Here is a 13,694-nt window from a genome sequence, read left to right as displayed (position 1 = left end):
AGCTGGAGTCATGCAGCATTCCTCAGTGCACCATCCACTGCTGTCAGCTATGCACTATCAGGACAAATGAAGCATTGAGAGAGAGCCGAGCTGACATATTAAATGTCTCCGTGCTGCGTCAAACCAGCTACCTTCCCCTAATGTCTGAAATTTAGACTGAGCAAGTCTTTTGTTCTTCATTGTGAAGATCGCCGATCAATTGCCTCTGTTTTAGCAGCAATATTTGTCCAGATGGACATACAAACGACAATGAAACCCAAAATGTTTAAGCTGTTAATTTGATTGAGGCCATCTCCTTCTGCTACTAAAAGAGGTGCCTTAGTTCTTATTGATGCAGTAAACATACAAATCACCAATGAATTTGTTCTATATCTGCTTATTTTATTTCCACAGTGCAACATGAAACAACTGTGGCATTGTTAAATCATCAGAACATCTCTGCCTCTTCTGCAAAACTCTGAAATTGGATCTTAGAAAAATTGTAGAATGTGCAAGCGTTCCTTGTGTGCTTCCTCTCACTCTGGTTGCTGAATTAGGCATTTTCTACATGGGTACATAATCTATTAGTGTCACTTCCGTTTATTTATTGATGTGTTGGAGGCTTGAAGTAGGACGAGAGTATGAGCCCCATCACTGATATCCCAGACCCTTGGGAGTGGGGTGAAGATGAGTGAAGATGCTCATGCCTACATTTTTATACCTGCAGTAGTGGAATTGCACACTTTGCTGTTGTCAATTCATGAACTGCTGTAGATTATGGTGTTTAATGCATGTTTATTAAACAAACCAATGTCTGAACACTCTTGCAGATACATCCTTGAAGCTTTAGCTAAACACCAAACTTTGGCTCTGACTTGAATGTTTTTTGTGGGACAGTCAAGAACACAGGACTTCAGATTTTATAAGAATGGCACAAAAACTTCAAGTCTACTATCGATCAAACAGATGGATTGTTTTTATCTTCATGACAGTTTTAATAGCAACATTTGGCATGATGGTTCCCTATCTATTAATGCAAAGGTTCACCCTCATGCGGTGTGGTTAGCTAGGACACGAGCAGCATAATGAATCTGCAGAAAAGATGCAATATTCATAATCATCAGTGGGATAGATCGTGGAAGACAAATATCAGTTTTTTTTTATATTTCAATTAGATTTTTATTTTATTTTTTCTACAAACAAGGCTGAAAAGTGGGGTGAAGCCCAAACTTTAACATTTCAATGCAGTTACAGCTGCAGGTTGTTGCTCATAGTTCAATAAGAAAGAATTCTCCTATTTCAGCGGTGAACAGACATTTTCAAGTCTTCTCACAGATTCTGAATTTGATTTACAGGTCCTTCTCAAAATATTAGCATATTGTGATAAAGTTCATTATTTTCCATAATGTCATGATGAAAATTTAACATTCATATATTTTAGATTCATTGCACACTAACTGAAATATTTCAGGTCTTTTATTGTCTTAATATGGATGATTTTGGCATACAGCTCATGAAAACCCAAAATTCCTATCTCACAAAATTAGCATATTTCAACCGACCAATAAAAGAAAAGTGTTTTTAATACAAAAAACGTCAACCTTCAAATAATCATGTACAGTTATGCACTCAATACTTGGTCGGGAATCCTTTGGCAGAAATGACTGCTTCAATGCGGCGTGGCATGGAGGCAATCAGCCTGTGGCACTGCTGAGGTCTTATGGAGGCCCAGGATGCTTCGATAGCGGCCTTTAGCTCATCCAGAGTGTTGGGTCTTGAGTTTCTCAACGTTCTCTTCACAATATCCCACAGATTCTCTATGGGGTTCAGGTCAGGAGAGTTGGCAGGTCAATTGAGCACAGTGATACCATGGTCAGTAAACCATTTACCAGTGGTTTTGGCACTGTGAGCAGGTGCCAGGTCGTGCTGAAAAATGAAATCTTCATCTCCATAAAGCTTTTCAGCAGATGGAAGCATGAAGTGCTCCAAAATCTCCTGATAGCTAGCTGCATTGACCCTGGCCTTGATAAAACACAGTGGACCAACACCAGCAGCTGACACGGCACCCCAGACCATCACTGACTGTGGGTACTTGACACTGGACTTCTGACATTTCCTTCTCCCCAGTCTTCCTCCAGACTCTGGCACCTTGATTTCCGAATGACATGCAGAATTTGCTTTCATCCGAAAAAAGTACTTTGGACCACTGAGCAACAGTCCAGTGCTGCTTCTCTGTAGCCCAGGTCAGGCGCTTCTGCTGCTGTTTCTGGTTCAAAAGTGGCTTGACCTGGGGAATGTGGCACCTGTAGCCCATTTCCTGCACACGCCTGTGCACGGTGGCTCTGGATGTTTCTACTCCAGACTCAGTCCACTGCTTCCGCAGGTCCCCCAAGGTCTGGAATCGGCCCTTCTCCACAATCTTCCTCAGGGTCCGGTCACCTCTTCTCGTTGTACAGCGTTTTCTGCCACACTTTTTCCTTCCCACAGACTTCCCACTGAGGTGCCTTGATACAGCACTCTGGGAACAGCCTATTCGTTCAAAAATTTCTTTCTGTGTCTTACCCTCTTGCTTGAGGGTGTCAATAGTGGCCTTCTGGACAGCAGTCAGGTCGGCAGTCTTTCCCATGATTGGGGTTTTGAGTGATGAACCAGGCTGGGAGTTTTAAAGGCCTCAGGAATCTTTTGCAGGTGTTTAGAGTTAACTCGTTGATTCAGATGATTAGGTTCATAGCTCATTTAGAGACCCTTTTAATGATATGCTAATTTTGTGAGATAGGAATTTTGGGTTTTCATGAGCTGTATGCCAAAATCATCCATATTAAGACAATAAAAGACCTGAAATATTTCAGTTAGTGTGCAATGAATCTAAAATATATGAATGTTAAATTTTCATCATTACATTATGGAAAATAATGAACTTTATCACAATATGCTAATATTTTGAGAAGGACCTGTAGAGCTCTGGACTTTCGCCTGGCCATCGTAAAACATGATTATGTTTTGATCTGTACTGTTCCATTGCATCTCTGGCTATATGTTTAGCGTTGTTGTCGTGCTGGAAGGTGAACCTTCACCTCATCTCGTCTCATGTCTTTTGGTGCCATTAACATGATTACTTCAAGGATTGCTTCAATCCATTTTCCCATAAACTCTGGCCAACTTCCCTAAACCTGATTCTCCATCAGGAAAATGTTTTTAGGGCTAGTTTTACCACAACATTTAGGTAGCAGTGTAACACCTGGCTATCTTCTCGCTACTCTTCCATAAAGACAAGATGTGAAGAGCACGGCTAATCTCCTGTCAAGCAATTCTCCCACCTGAGCTGTGCAGCTGCAGCTCACCCAGGGTTACCACAGGCCTCATGGTTGCTTCTCTGCTTATTGCTTTCCTTACCTGCTTATCCAGTTTGGGTGGATGGTCGTGTCTAGGTAGATTTGCAGTGCAGTACTGTCCCTATTTTCAAATGATGAACAGTGTTCCTTGAACTGTCTAAAGATAGGAATATTACTTTATAACCTTACCCCGTCATTCCTGACATGGCTGGTGTGTCCCTTGGTCTTCATGTTGCTGTTTGTTCACAATTTTTTCTTAAATTGAAATTACTCACAGGGGGCTCACTCTTTAAGATGGTAATAATCCCTCTCGTTCCTTTACTTGTTTCTCAGATCCATCAGACCTGGAGTCAGCTGATGTGTGTCAGCAGCTCAGTCACTACCAGCTGGCTTCCCGGAGTCCGATGTCTTCCAGCTTTCAACCCGGTGGCTCCACGGCGTGTGACGGTCGTGCAGACGCCATCCTTACATGCGAGTTCTGTGAGTTCAGCTCCGGTTACATGCAGAGTCTGCGGCGGCACTACAGGGACCGCCATGGTGGCAAAAAGCTCTTCAAGTGTAAAGACTGCTCCTTTTTTACCTGCTGCAAGTGAGGAAAATTCTTGACGTTCAATCCAAGTGCTCTGTTCCCGTTTTAGGATGTTGTAAAAACTGGAAAATCCATCTCTAAATCTTTTTCAGGGATAACTTCTCAATGCATGTTGAGGCTGGTCACAACAGTGGAAGCGAGGAGTTGACTAAGGAACTGCACTGCCCTCTTTGCCTCTACCACACCAAACACAAGAGCAACATGATTGATCACATTGTTCTGCACAGAGGTAAGCATCATGTATCACAGGGAGCATGAGTTTTAAAGGAGTTATTCTAGATTTTCAGTGTATGTTCAATCTGTGCCAACCCTCCTAATGTTCCAAGAATAAACACGTGCATCCTTTAACTCCAGTTAAACTTTATGTAACTTTATTTTCATAACAATTTTTTTTTAACCAAGATTCATATGTAGTAATTCGAAATTCTGTCTTATTTTATCTTAGCTTAGCTTACCTTAGTTTGGCTAAGCCTATCTTATCTTACCTCACATAAGCGTAGCTTAGTTTAGCTCAGGTTAGCTCATGTCATCATTAGTTAATTTCAACTTACTCCAGCTCTGCTACATTTTGGTTTAGCTGAAGTGGCTTATTTTATCATGTCATAATTATTTTAACTGATCTTAATTTATTTAATCTCTTCTTGATTTAGCTTAGGTTGGCTCATCTTACTTAAGCTTTGCTTCTTTTGGCTCATCCTATATCAGCCCAGCTCAAGTAGTTTAGGTCATCTTAATTTAACGCAGTTTGATTTAGTTCAACATGTTTTATTTAATCTTAGGTTAGCTTATTGTCTCTTAGTTTAGCTCAGTTCACCTTAGCTCATGTTAGCTGGGTTTATTTTACCATGTCTTATTTTAGTTTATCTCATCTCAGTTTAGGCCAGTTTTTTATTGGTGCTTATTATGGTTTAGCTTAGTTTAGTTCATCTTAGCTTAGCTTAATTAGCCTTTTTTAGCTTCTCTAAGTTTAACTAACATATATGACCTTGACATGAAGCAGTTTAAGTTACAGACACTAAACTAATTCAAAATACAGTTTAGACTTACAAGTGATAAAAAAGCAGCATAGATAAATAAACTGTTTTCATGTTTCAGAGTTCAGCTGTTTTTTATTTTATTCATTCATAGCACCATTCTTTTATTTTGCACTAGACAGACTTCAAGATGTTTCTGGGGATCAACAAAGCTGGAGTGTTAATTTCCACCAAAGCAGTTATTTGCAAATGTTTTACTTTTCTAGAATCATGAAAATGAAAAAAGAATTCCTTATTTTCACTGGGAATGTTTACATTGCAAAAGACTATATTTCCTACTAGTTTCCAGTTTCCTGTTGGTTCCTACTTACTTGCAAAACCTAAAACAAAATGTCCCTTTTAGCATTTACTAGTCATTTGCTTCCTTATGAAACTAGGGTATCCAACTTTTATAGCTGTTTTACAGAACATAATTTTCAGTCATATAAATCTTTTAGGGAAGTATTTGTACTTCGTAACAGGGTGCAGTATAACTTTATTGGTTTTGTAGGTGGGTTACTTTTCTTTCTCCGGGGATGACTAAAGTTACCAGTCTGTTAAACACACTAATAAAATACAAACCAAAACAACAAACTCACAGCCTTTAACTCACCTTTCATGAATCTTCTGTGTTTTCAGTTTTTCTTTTACTTTAACAAATGTTTAATTGTTATTATCATTTTTATGGAATTTGGTTGCAGATGGGAAAGATGATTTTCTGGGATGCATTAAATTTAAGCCTCGACCTATGAATGCAGTTCAGATAGGGCAAACATAACCATTAACATTTTAGCTTCACAGAGGGACTCAACACATGGAAACTGATGCTTCTTTACATTTTGTTTTTTTACCCTGGGGTCTCTCACTGGTTCCCTGGAAACCTCATAGTGACATAAGGGCTACAGGAAGTCCCTATGCTCTGTTTGCTTTTACTCACAACAGTGCAGCACAAAGTGTAGTGTTGCATTCAATACAGATCTATGCAACTCTTCCTCCTCCTCCTTTTCTCTGTAACAATCGAACTAATTTTTACTACCTTCTCCATCAGAAGAACGCGTGGTTCCTCTGGAGATCAGCCGCTCCAAGCTTTTGCACTACCTAGAGGGCCTTGTGTTTAGCTGCCACAAGTGCTCCTTCACATGCTCAAGTGACCATGCCCTGCAGCTCCATCTGCAGAAGCACGACGAGCTTAAGCCCTACCAGTGCCAGCTGTGCTACTATGACAGCAGCCGCCGCAGCCAGTTAGAAGATCACCTTCGCCTGGAGCACAAGGTCAGTTGGAGACCAGTATGTGCAGTTTTACAAAACTACATTTTCATTTGGTACACAGAAACTTTGACCAAATTTCTATGAGGAGAGACTTGGTGGGTGAAATACACCGGGGATTTTTAATTCTTCTAGTAGCAGCAGACAAAATGAATGCGTTTAAGTTTTTACTTAAAGTAGCGAAACATTATATGCAGAATTATTATTATTAGCTTTAACTACATCCTTTCAAATGCTGAAATAATTCCTTATGTCTGGTGTTATTATAATCAACTAAAGCTTTTTAAACCACAAGAAAAAACAAATATGTTGGTCAGCAGTGGCCATCATTGCAACAGATTCTGGAAGCCCAGTTCGGCTGGAGTTACAAGATCCTTGTGTTGGAAAATTCAGCCACAGATTTTGGGAAATGAACCAGAAGTTCCTTCCATCTGCTTAAATGACCTAATATTCATTTAATTAGGTCAGAATCTAATAAAACATGAAGCAGCCCAAGGAATGTTTCACATCATATGAAGGGACTCAGATCTGTATCTAAGATCACTTCAGCCTTTTATAACAAATGTACATTTTGAAATATTTGGAAACATTTATGTTAGAGTCGGTGTTTCATTGTTTATTCACTGGCAAGACCAGATATATCATCAGATGTTGGATTTATTTTTTCCCCTCTGGAATCTAAACCCTTGACCAGCCTCTAATTCTAATTAAAACACTTTAAAAAGCATGATCAAGAGAGCACCATGTCAGGGGCAAGCTGAATAATTCAGAGTTCCATCTGTTTGTGCTGAGGGAGTTAAAGAACACCATACACCTAATTCTTCACCCGGTATTTGATAGAAATGTTGCAGAAGAAAGAATAATCTCATTTATACTGTTCAGGTTTTTACAAGGTTCTGAAAAAATAATCGATATAATCAAATATACAGGCTGACGATCTGCATTTTGTGACTTGTATGATCACAGTTCTATTTAGTTCAGGTACAGAAGAGATGATAAACAGCCAGTCATGCCAGTTTTTTAATAATACAACTTTTAAACATGAACCTGAGGGTAGTCACATCAGCTCAGTTGTTGATCATCTAATGTGACAGATCGAATTCAAATTGCCAAACTAATGCAGTTTAAACTTTCTTCAAAAGTGATCTGCTTGGAAACGGTCCTTCAAATCAAATGTTTTGAGTGGGTTTACACCTCTATTTAGTGCTGTTGAGATGTGATTAGATCACTTGGGTTAGATGTTGGTGCCAGGTGTGAATGGGATCTGAGTTTAAGCTTTTTAAGCATCAGTGTCCAGACTTGTTCCAATGAGGGCTAAAATCATCAAGTTAAAAGCATTCGCCAGCCACAAAAATATGATTTTTCTTTTTAAATAGTCAAGGCTTATTTTATTGTGATATGTTTTTGTTTTCATCAACGAATAAACTAAATATTATTTGAAAATCTTGCCCTATAAAAGTACATGAAAAGTGTCAATCTCCCTCTGCTTGCAGGCCAATTAAGCACCATTCTTGAATGGCTCTCGGGCCGTACGTCAGACACCTCTGATTTAAAGATATTATGAAAGCATTTAACGGAAAACTGACTTGTTGATTCTGATCAGGTTATCCGTAACTTCGAGCTGATGGGCCGAGTCAACCTGGACCAACTGGAGATGTTAAAGGAGCAAGAGAGTAGCGCAGAGGAGGAAGAGGAGAGTGAAATTCTGGAGATGGTAGTGGATGGAGAGGCCACCATGCAGGAGGAAGAAGAAGAGGAGGATGAGGAGGTGGATGACGAGGACGATGAAGGAATGGAAATCATCGGGAACATGATGGATCACTCGGAGGAGATAGATGATAAAGAAGTGGAGGAAAACATAAAGGAGGATGAGGAGGAGAATGAGGGGCTGAAAGAAGAGGAACAAGAAGAAGAAGAAGAAGAGGAGGAGGAAGAAGAGGAGGGACAAGACGTCATGGAGGTGGAGAAGGAAAACTCTGTTCCACAAGGTAAATATTCAAATGAACCAAAGGCACAAATCTGCTTTTATGAAGTGTTTGATAAACATATTGTCACATCATTTAAACACATTTAACAGCTTCATAATGAGCTAATCAATGCCATGTTTGTTTCTGACTGCTTCTTAGTTACGGTATTTATTCTGTGTCAAATTATATAACACAAAACGCTGACAAGTTTCATTAATCAGAGTGAAACACTGAGCTATTTCACACTACTACTTTAATTTATTCTAGCTTTCCCAAAATATTGTGTTTTATAATTTATTGTTGTTTAGCATGGAGTCAAGATTTATCTTTCTTTGCTACATGCATAATATTAATTAGGTAATGGAAGTAAATCATTTACCATAATAATAACAATAATAATTTGGTTGACATTTGCATCTTTTGAAGCCAAGCAGGAATAATCGCAAAAAACCTTGACATACTTTTAGACAGACGAGTTAAATAAATAAAGCACGTAACTTGGCGTTACCTCATACAGTACTTTAGTAAAACTTGGTTTTAAACCGTCCTTCCATTTATTTTGCTTGCCACACACCCTCACAGTAAATGACATCTCATAGGGGGCTTCAGAGGGAAATGGTCCCATCCGACTCAGACGAATATACATAGCCAAAGAACAAGCTAAATTATAGGAAATGGTGCAAGGGACGAGACCCAAAAGTGAAACAAGACAGAACAGCAGGAGTCAGTTATCTCAAAACCAGAGTTGACTTGTTTCTTGATAAAGCTAACAGCTACGCGCACTTAAACTCTGTGGTGTATAATTAAAAGAAAAAGAAAAGGTAATATGAGACAAGTACAAGAAAATAGCAAATCTTTCTGTGGACTGACTCTAGATTGGTATTGCTTTGACAAAATAGGTAACAAAAATCTGACTTGAAGTCTAATTACTATGACTTTTTTCCCAAGAACAATGACTTAGACTGTAGTTGGTTTACTTTGTCCTAAAGTTTACTTATTTGTTTTAACTCCATTTCCCAGAAGTCATGGCATCTCCTAGCAGTACCAGCTCTGGGCCAAGCAGTGGAGAGAAGCGACTTCCCTGTGAATTCTGTGGCCGCTGCTTCACTAACAGCCTGGAATGGGAAAAACACGTCCTGCGGCACGGCATGTAAGCCTGAGTACTGCTGTTTTTCTGCGTTCTCTGTTGCTGCACTTTCCCTGCACAGTCAGCTCCAGGGGACTACACTTTTACATGCCGCATGCTAACCATTCAACCTTTTAATGTGGAAAAAATGACAGGGCTCTACACAGCTTTTAAAAGTCAGGAAATATATGGAACTTCATTAAGGTTTTCCCAGATTTGGATAATGATTGAAAAAGTAAATTAAGTATGGAGAACAACAAATTTCTCTCTTTTTCTTTTTTTCTCTCTCGCTCACTCATGTTTGCAGTTCTAAAAATGGGCCAAAAGTGGAACTGGGAGCTCTGCTATTTTCAGGCTCGAAAATGATTGGTTTTGGAATTTAGTGTAGACACCCGGAAATTAATTTGTTTTATGGATTACATCGACCTGAGCTTTGCCTTCAGGAAACAGCTAGTCTTACATTTTCTCTCATCTCCCTCCTTCCTCTTCAGGGTTGTTGATAACATTCGCCTGGACGCCAGCTCCACTTCAGCCATCGAGGCCTCAGCTCCGTCCTCCACTGACTCCTCTATGAACGCGGACTCAAAACTGGAGCTTACCAGTAATGACAAAGAGGAAGAAGATCCTGCTGATCTCCCACTGACTAGTCAAAGCCAGTATGTGGAGGACAACGAAATGCTTCACACCAAAAAGGATCAACAGTCTCCTTGAACTGATTGTAGCATCTCCATGCTTATAAAAAGTTGGAAAAATCAGCGCAGAAACCTTTGGGAGGCTAAAATAAAAAAAAAAGTGACTTTTTATCAGTTGGTGCATTAGTAGATTTTTTAGGTGTTACATATATAAGTATTAGGTTGTGCTGCATTAAAACGTCTGAGCCCTTTTAAATGGGCAGTCCCCTTGGACAGAACTTAATATATTGGTAACCAATAGTGAACAGAACTCTTTTATCGCTGACATTCTGGTCAAATCCATGGTGAAACCTCCCTACCTTGATGAAACCAAGCTATTTATGAAGGATATTGTCCAAATTGATGACTTAAAGTTAGCATTTTATTATTTTAAGCATCTTTGGCTTAATACTCCCTCCCGTTGCTCATCATTGGTGAATTTTACCTTTAAACCAACGATGGGTGAAAGAGTTTGCCCTACTGAACAGCGACTGGTTCTTACGTCTTGGTGAAATTCTGGACTTTTTTCCATCTTGTGTTAAATGTGTGGGAATATTCCTTTAGAAACAATGGCACCTTACCTATGTTAGTAAAATCAAAACTCATTTTTCATTTTAGTGATTTTGAACATTTTTCTCAGCCTTTGTAGCAAATTGCTATAATCTAGGTCCCTTTATATTATATTATACTGAGTATAAGCCTTCAACCTGTGAGACCCGACTCCTTTAACCTGTACTTTTTGTTTGTCCTGTTTATTGGTGAAATTACACAACTCTGTTATCCCTGTCGGATGTCATGTTGTTAAAAGACCTAGAGATATGTTTCAAGTGTCATAACTGTCCGTTCAGAAACTAGCAACAGCTGAACAACAGGTTTAACAAATAATGGCCTCTTGATGAAGGCAGATTACACTTGTCTTTTCAGTGCTAAATGCTGGATTTGGTGTGTGCAAGGCTATCTGCAGAGACCCAGACAGCATGAACCCAACCAGAGGTTCACTGGGTTACAGTGTGCACAGAATCAGACCGCTGTAGGTTCAGACCTTGGCTGCGTTTTGAAACCAGTGCCTTACAATACAACTCGTCTATCGGCAAAAATAACTAACAGCTATTTAACTTCTTTAGGAAGTTAAAGACATGATCAACAACCAGTTCTACGTCTATATTGTGCAAAAGTAGCACACTTCTTGTTCAATGAAGATTGGAATCAGTGAATATGTATCAGTCCAGTAGCGTGTGGTTTAGCAGCTTAGTCCTCCATTACCCCAGCCTAAAGCCCCATGGTCCCCACGACCTTCGCAATAGTTCAAATGCTGCTAAATCGCAGCAAATTTTGACTGCTTACTTAGATGCCATCCTACTAGAAGGCCTATATGATGTTTTTTTCATTCTCTGCAGGTGTGAGAGATATGTGTCATGCATTTGAACCGCAGCCTGAAGAACTCCCACCTTCCCCCCCACTCTAGCAACCTGTCAATATGTACAATTTAGAGGCGAGTGCACTGATGTCTTTGGTTGTTTTCTTATGTTTTTTTACAAGCAACGATTGTTCATCTCAGCTGCTTGGTGAGATGCGTTTTGTTGCAACAATGCAAGGGCGGGACCTTCGATGGTGCTACCAGGCTCCTCCACGCATCGCCCAGAACCCCGCCACCACTGCGATGATCACCATCATTTCACCACAGAAGATTAGTGTGCAGGGTTTTCTGTATATACCAGAAGACCTCTCTTAGATCCTGCAGAGGACATTCCATGTTCTTGTCACGTTCTTTTTCTGTTCTTGGCAACATTGTGTCAGTTTGGGGCTTGGTTTTCAGTCGGTTAGCCGTTTTTTTTTTTTTTTATTGGCTTGCATGTAGTCCTTGAAAATCGTACCACAAGTTTAGGGCGGAATCGCTGTTGTGCTGTTTCTCTTGATTCGGTTTTAACAAGAAAAACCACTGAAAAGACAAGTGTAAGCAAAGCAGAAAGTCCCAGATACAAGGAATTGACATTTTAGGAGGTAAAGAAAATACTGTTAAACTCTTATTCTGTGTTGATAAACCTGTAGTAGTCCACATTTGTGTTTGTTTTTTTTAATGGTTTATCCTGTTGATCTTGGAAAAAAAAAAAAAGCAGAGATTGTATTTGTTGGAAGTTGCTGCTTAAATGCCCTAAAGCCTTATGAGACAATGATTAAGTTCAATTTGTGTCCAATTTGAGTAAAAACCGACAGGAAACCGTAAACAATCTGTGATTAAAAACAGCGGAAAGCTCTGAGTTTTAAATTTGTTGAAGAGCACAACCAATGGGGCTGTGTTCTCGGTACCAAAATATTTATGAAGCCTGTCGTGTTTGCTGCTGTAATCGTTTTTTTTTGTTTGTTTGTTTGTTTTTTTCTATTTGCATTGAACTGTCAATGGAGAAGGTGAATTCTGGGTTTGGACCTTGGAATCCTGGGATTATACTTCAATATGTAGGGCCCAGGATAGCTACATTTTTTCATCCATGTATAGAAAACAAATCTCCTTGTTAAGTGTGTGAACTGTGGTGTTTTAGAAAGGATTATTTAACCCTATTTTCTTTTTGGTGTTTTTATTTTTCAGGGGAAGAAAAAAAATATGAAGATAACCTTTAGAGACTTTTAAATCTCAAATCCAACATTATTAAGCTGTTGTACAATGTCTGGTTGCTTTTTTGTGCAGGGAAGGAGAAGAAATTAAGCATAAAAGGAAAACTTATGCAGTTCTCAATTACTGGGCAGGGTTTTTATTGTGCCGAAGGAAGACTTGATGCACGCAGTAGTCCATTTTGAAGCATGAACCCCTTGTTGCTCCTTTGAGCTTCGCCACCATCTGGCTTTCTAGTCAGCCTATAGATGTAGCTGGTTCATGTCTCCAAAATCTTGTCACTCCACCATCCTCTGCCGGTTACCAGCATTGATGACGAGTCATTTAGTCCATGTATACCTGCCCATAATCTCATAATCTTTCCCTCAACAACAGGTGAAGGCAGAAGCCCTTATCTGCTCCTCAGTTTCTGAAATACCTTAAAACCAGTTGAGTTGGTGCTGAATCTTGAAGCTGTTCTCCCATTTTGCAGAACCAACTTGTGTCTACCCCTGAAGGGAAAAGTCCGTTGAAAGTAGTTGTGGTAGGAATACAGTTTTCTTGCACGTCCCGGTGTAAACTAGAGGACAAGTCTGGACAAATGTGGCCATAAAGCTGTCGGCCTGACGTTGTTCGTTGTTCTGTGATGAATCCTTCACTGTGTTCGGGATCCAGACTGTCAAATCCCCAGTTTACCAAATGTTCTCGCCCCTGCTGAAGACACACTGGATACTTGTATATATGTTTAGTTTGTTTCAAAAAGCATTTCTCTTTTCAGACTGTTGTCTCCATAGTTTGAAACTAGAATTTCTCCTTGCCTTTTTCCCCTATATAATTCTGATTACCTGATGGTGGGTTGTGATGTTGCCTAGGATGATTGTTTACAATTTTATTCCATTTATCTCTGGATATTCTGTAAATATTGTAATTCATTGTCTTTTTTTAACTTGATAATAAAGTTATCAGAATACAGGTTGTTGCCATCTCTGATCTAACACATCCTTTAGAAAGGAGAACTAAAGCTTATTATTGAACTGTTGAGAAAAGATGCCATTTTACCTCATTAACTTGTTTGAATTTTGCACATTCCAACTACAAACTTTCATTTAACGCATTTAATTGTATGAATGAAGTTTAATTCAAATAAAAAGAAATGGTGTGAGG

General features: G+C 39.3%; 1 protein-coding gene across 4 annotated transcripts in view; it reads left to right on the top strand.

The window, feature by feature from the left end:
• The window catches only part of znf462 (zinc finger protein 462), a 66,129-nt gene extending 52,627 nt beyond the window's left edge, over nucleotides 1-13,502 (top strand). For 2 of the 4 annotated variants that reach the window (XM_047372226.1, XM_047372225.1), the window contains exons 8-13: nucleotides 3,645-3,900; nucleotides 3,993-4,129; nucleotides 5,962-6,185; nucleotides 7,783-8,167; nucleotides 9,167-9,296; nucleotides 9,764-13,502. In XM_047372226.1, the coding sequence (XP_047228182.1) occupies nucleotides 3,645-3,900; nucleotides 3,993-4,129; nucleotides 5,962-6,185; nucleotides 7,783-8,167; nucleotides 9,167-9,296; nucleotides 9,764-9,983 (1,352 nt within the window). In that variant the 3' untranslated portion in view covers nucleotides 9,984-13,502. The remainder of the gene's footprint in view (nucleotides 1-3,644; nucleotides 3,901-3,992; nucleotides 4,130-5,961; nucleotides 6,186-7,782; nucleotides 8,168-9,166; nucleotides 9,297-9,763) is intronic. The other 2 variants (XM_047372228.1, XM_047372227.1) reach the window with 2 other exon arrangements.
• Nucleotides 13,503-13,694: the final 192 nt, after the last annotated feature.

Source organism: Girardinichthys multiradiatus, chromosome 8 (genome assembly GCF_021462225.1).
Source record: "Girardinichthys multiradiatus isolate DD_20200921_A chromosome 8, DD_fGirMul_XY1, whole genome shotgun sequence".
NCBI lineage: Eukaryota > Metazoa > Chordata > Actinopteri > Cyprinodontiformes > Goodeidae > Girardinichthys > Girardinichthys multiradiatus.
Note: the sequence above shows the minus strand (reverse complement) of the source record. Positions and strands in the feature narration are given on the sequence as shown.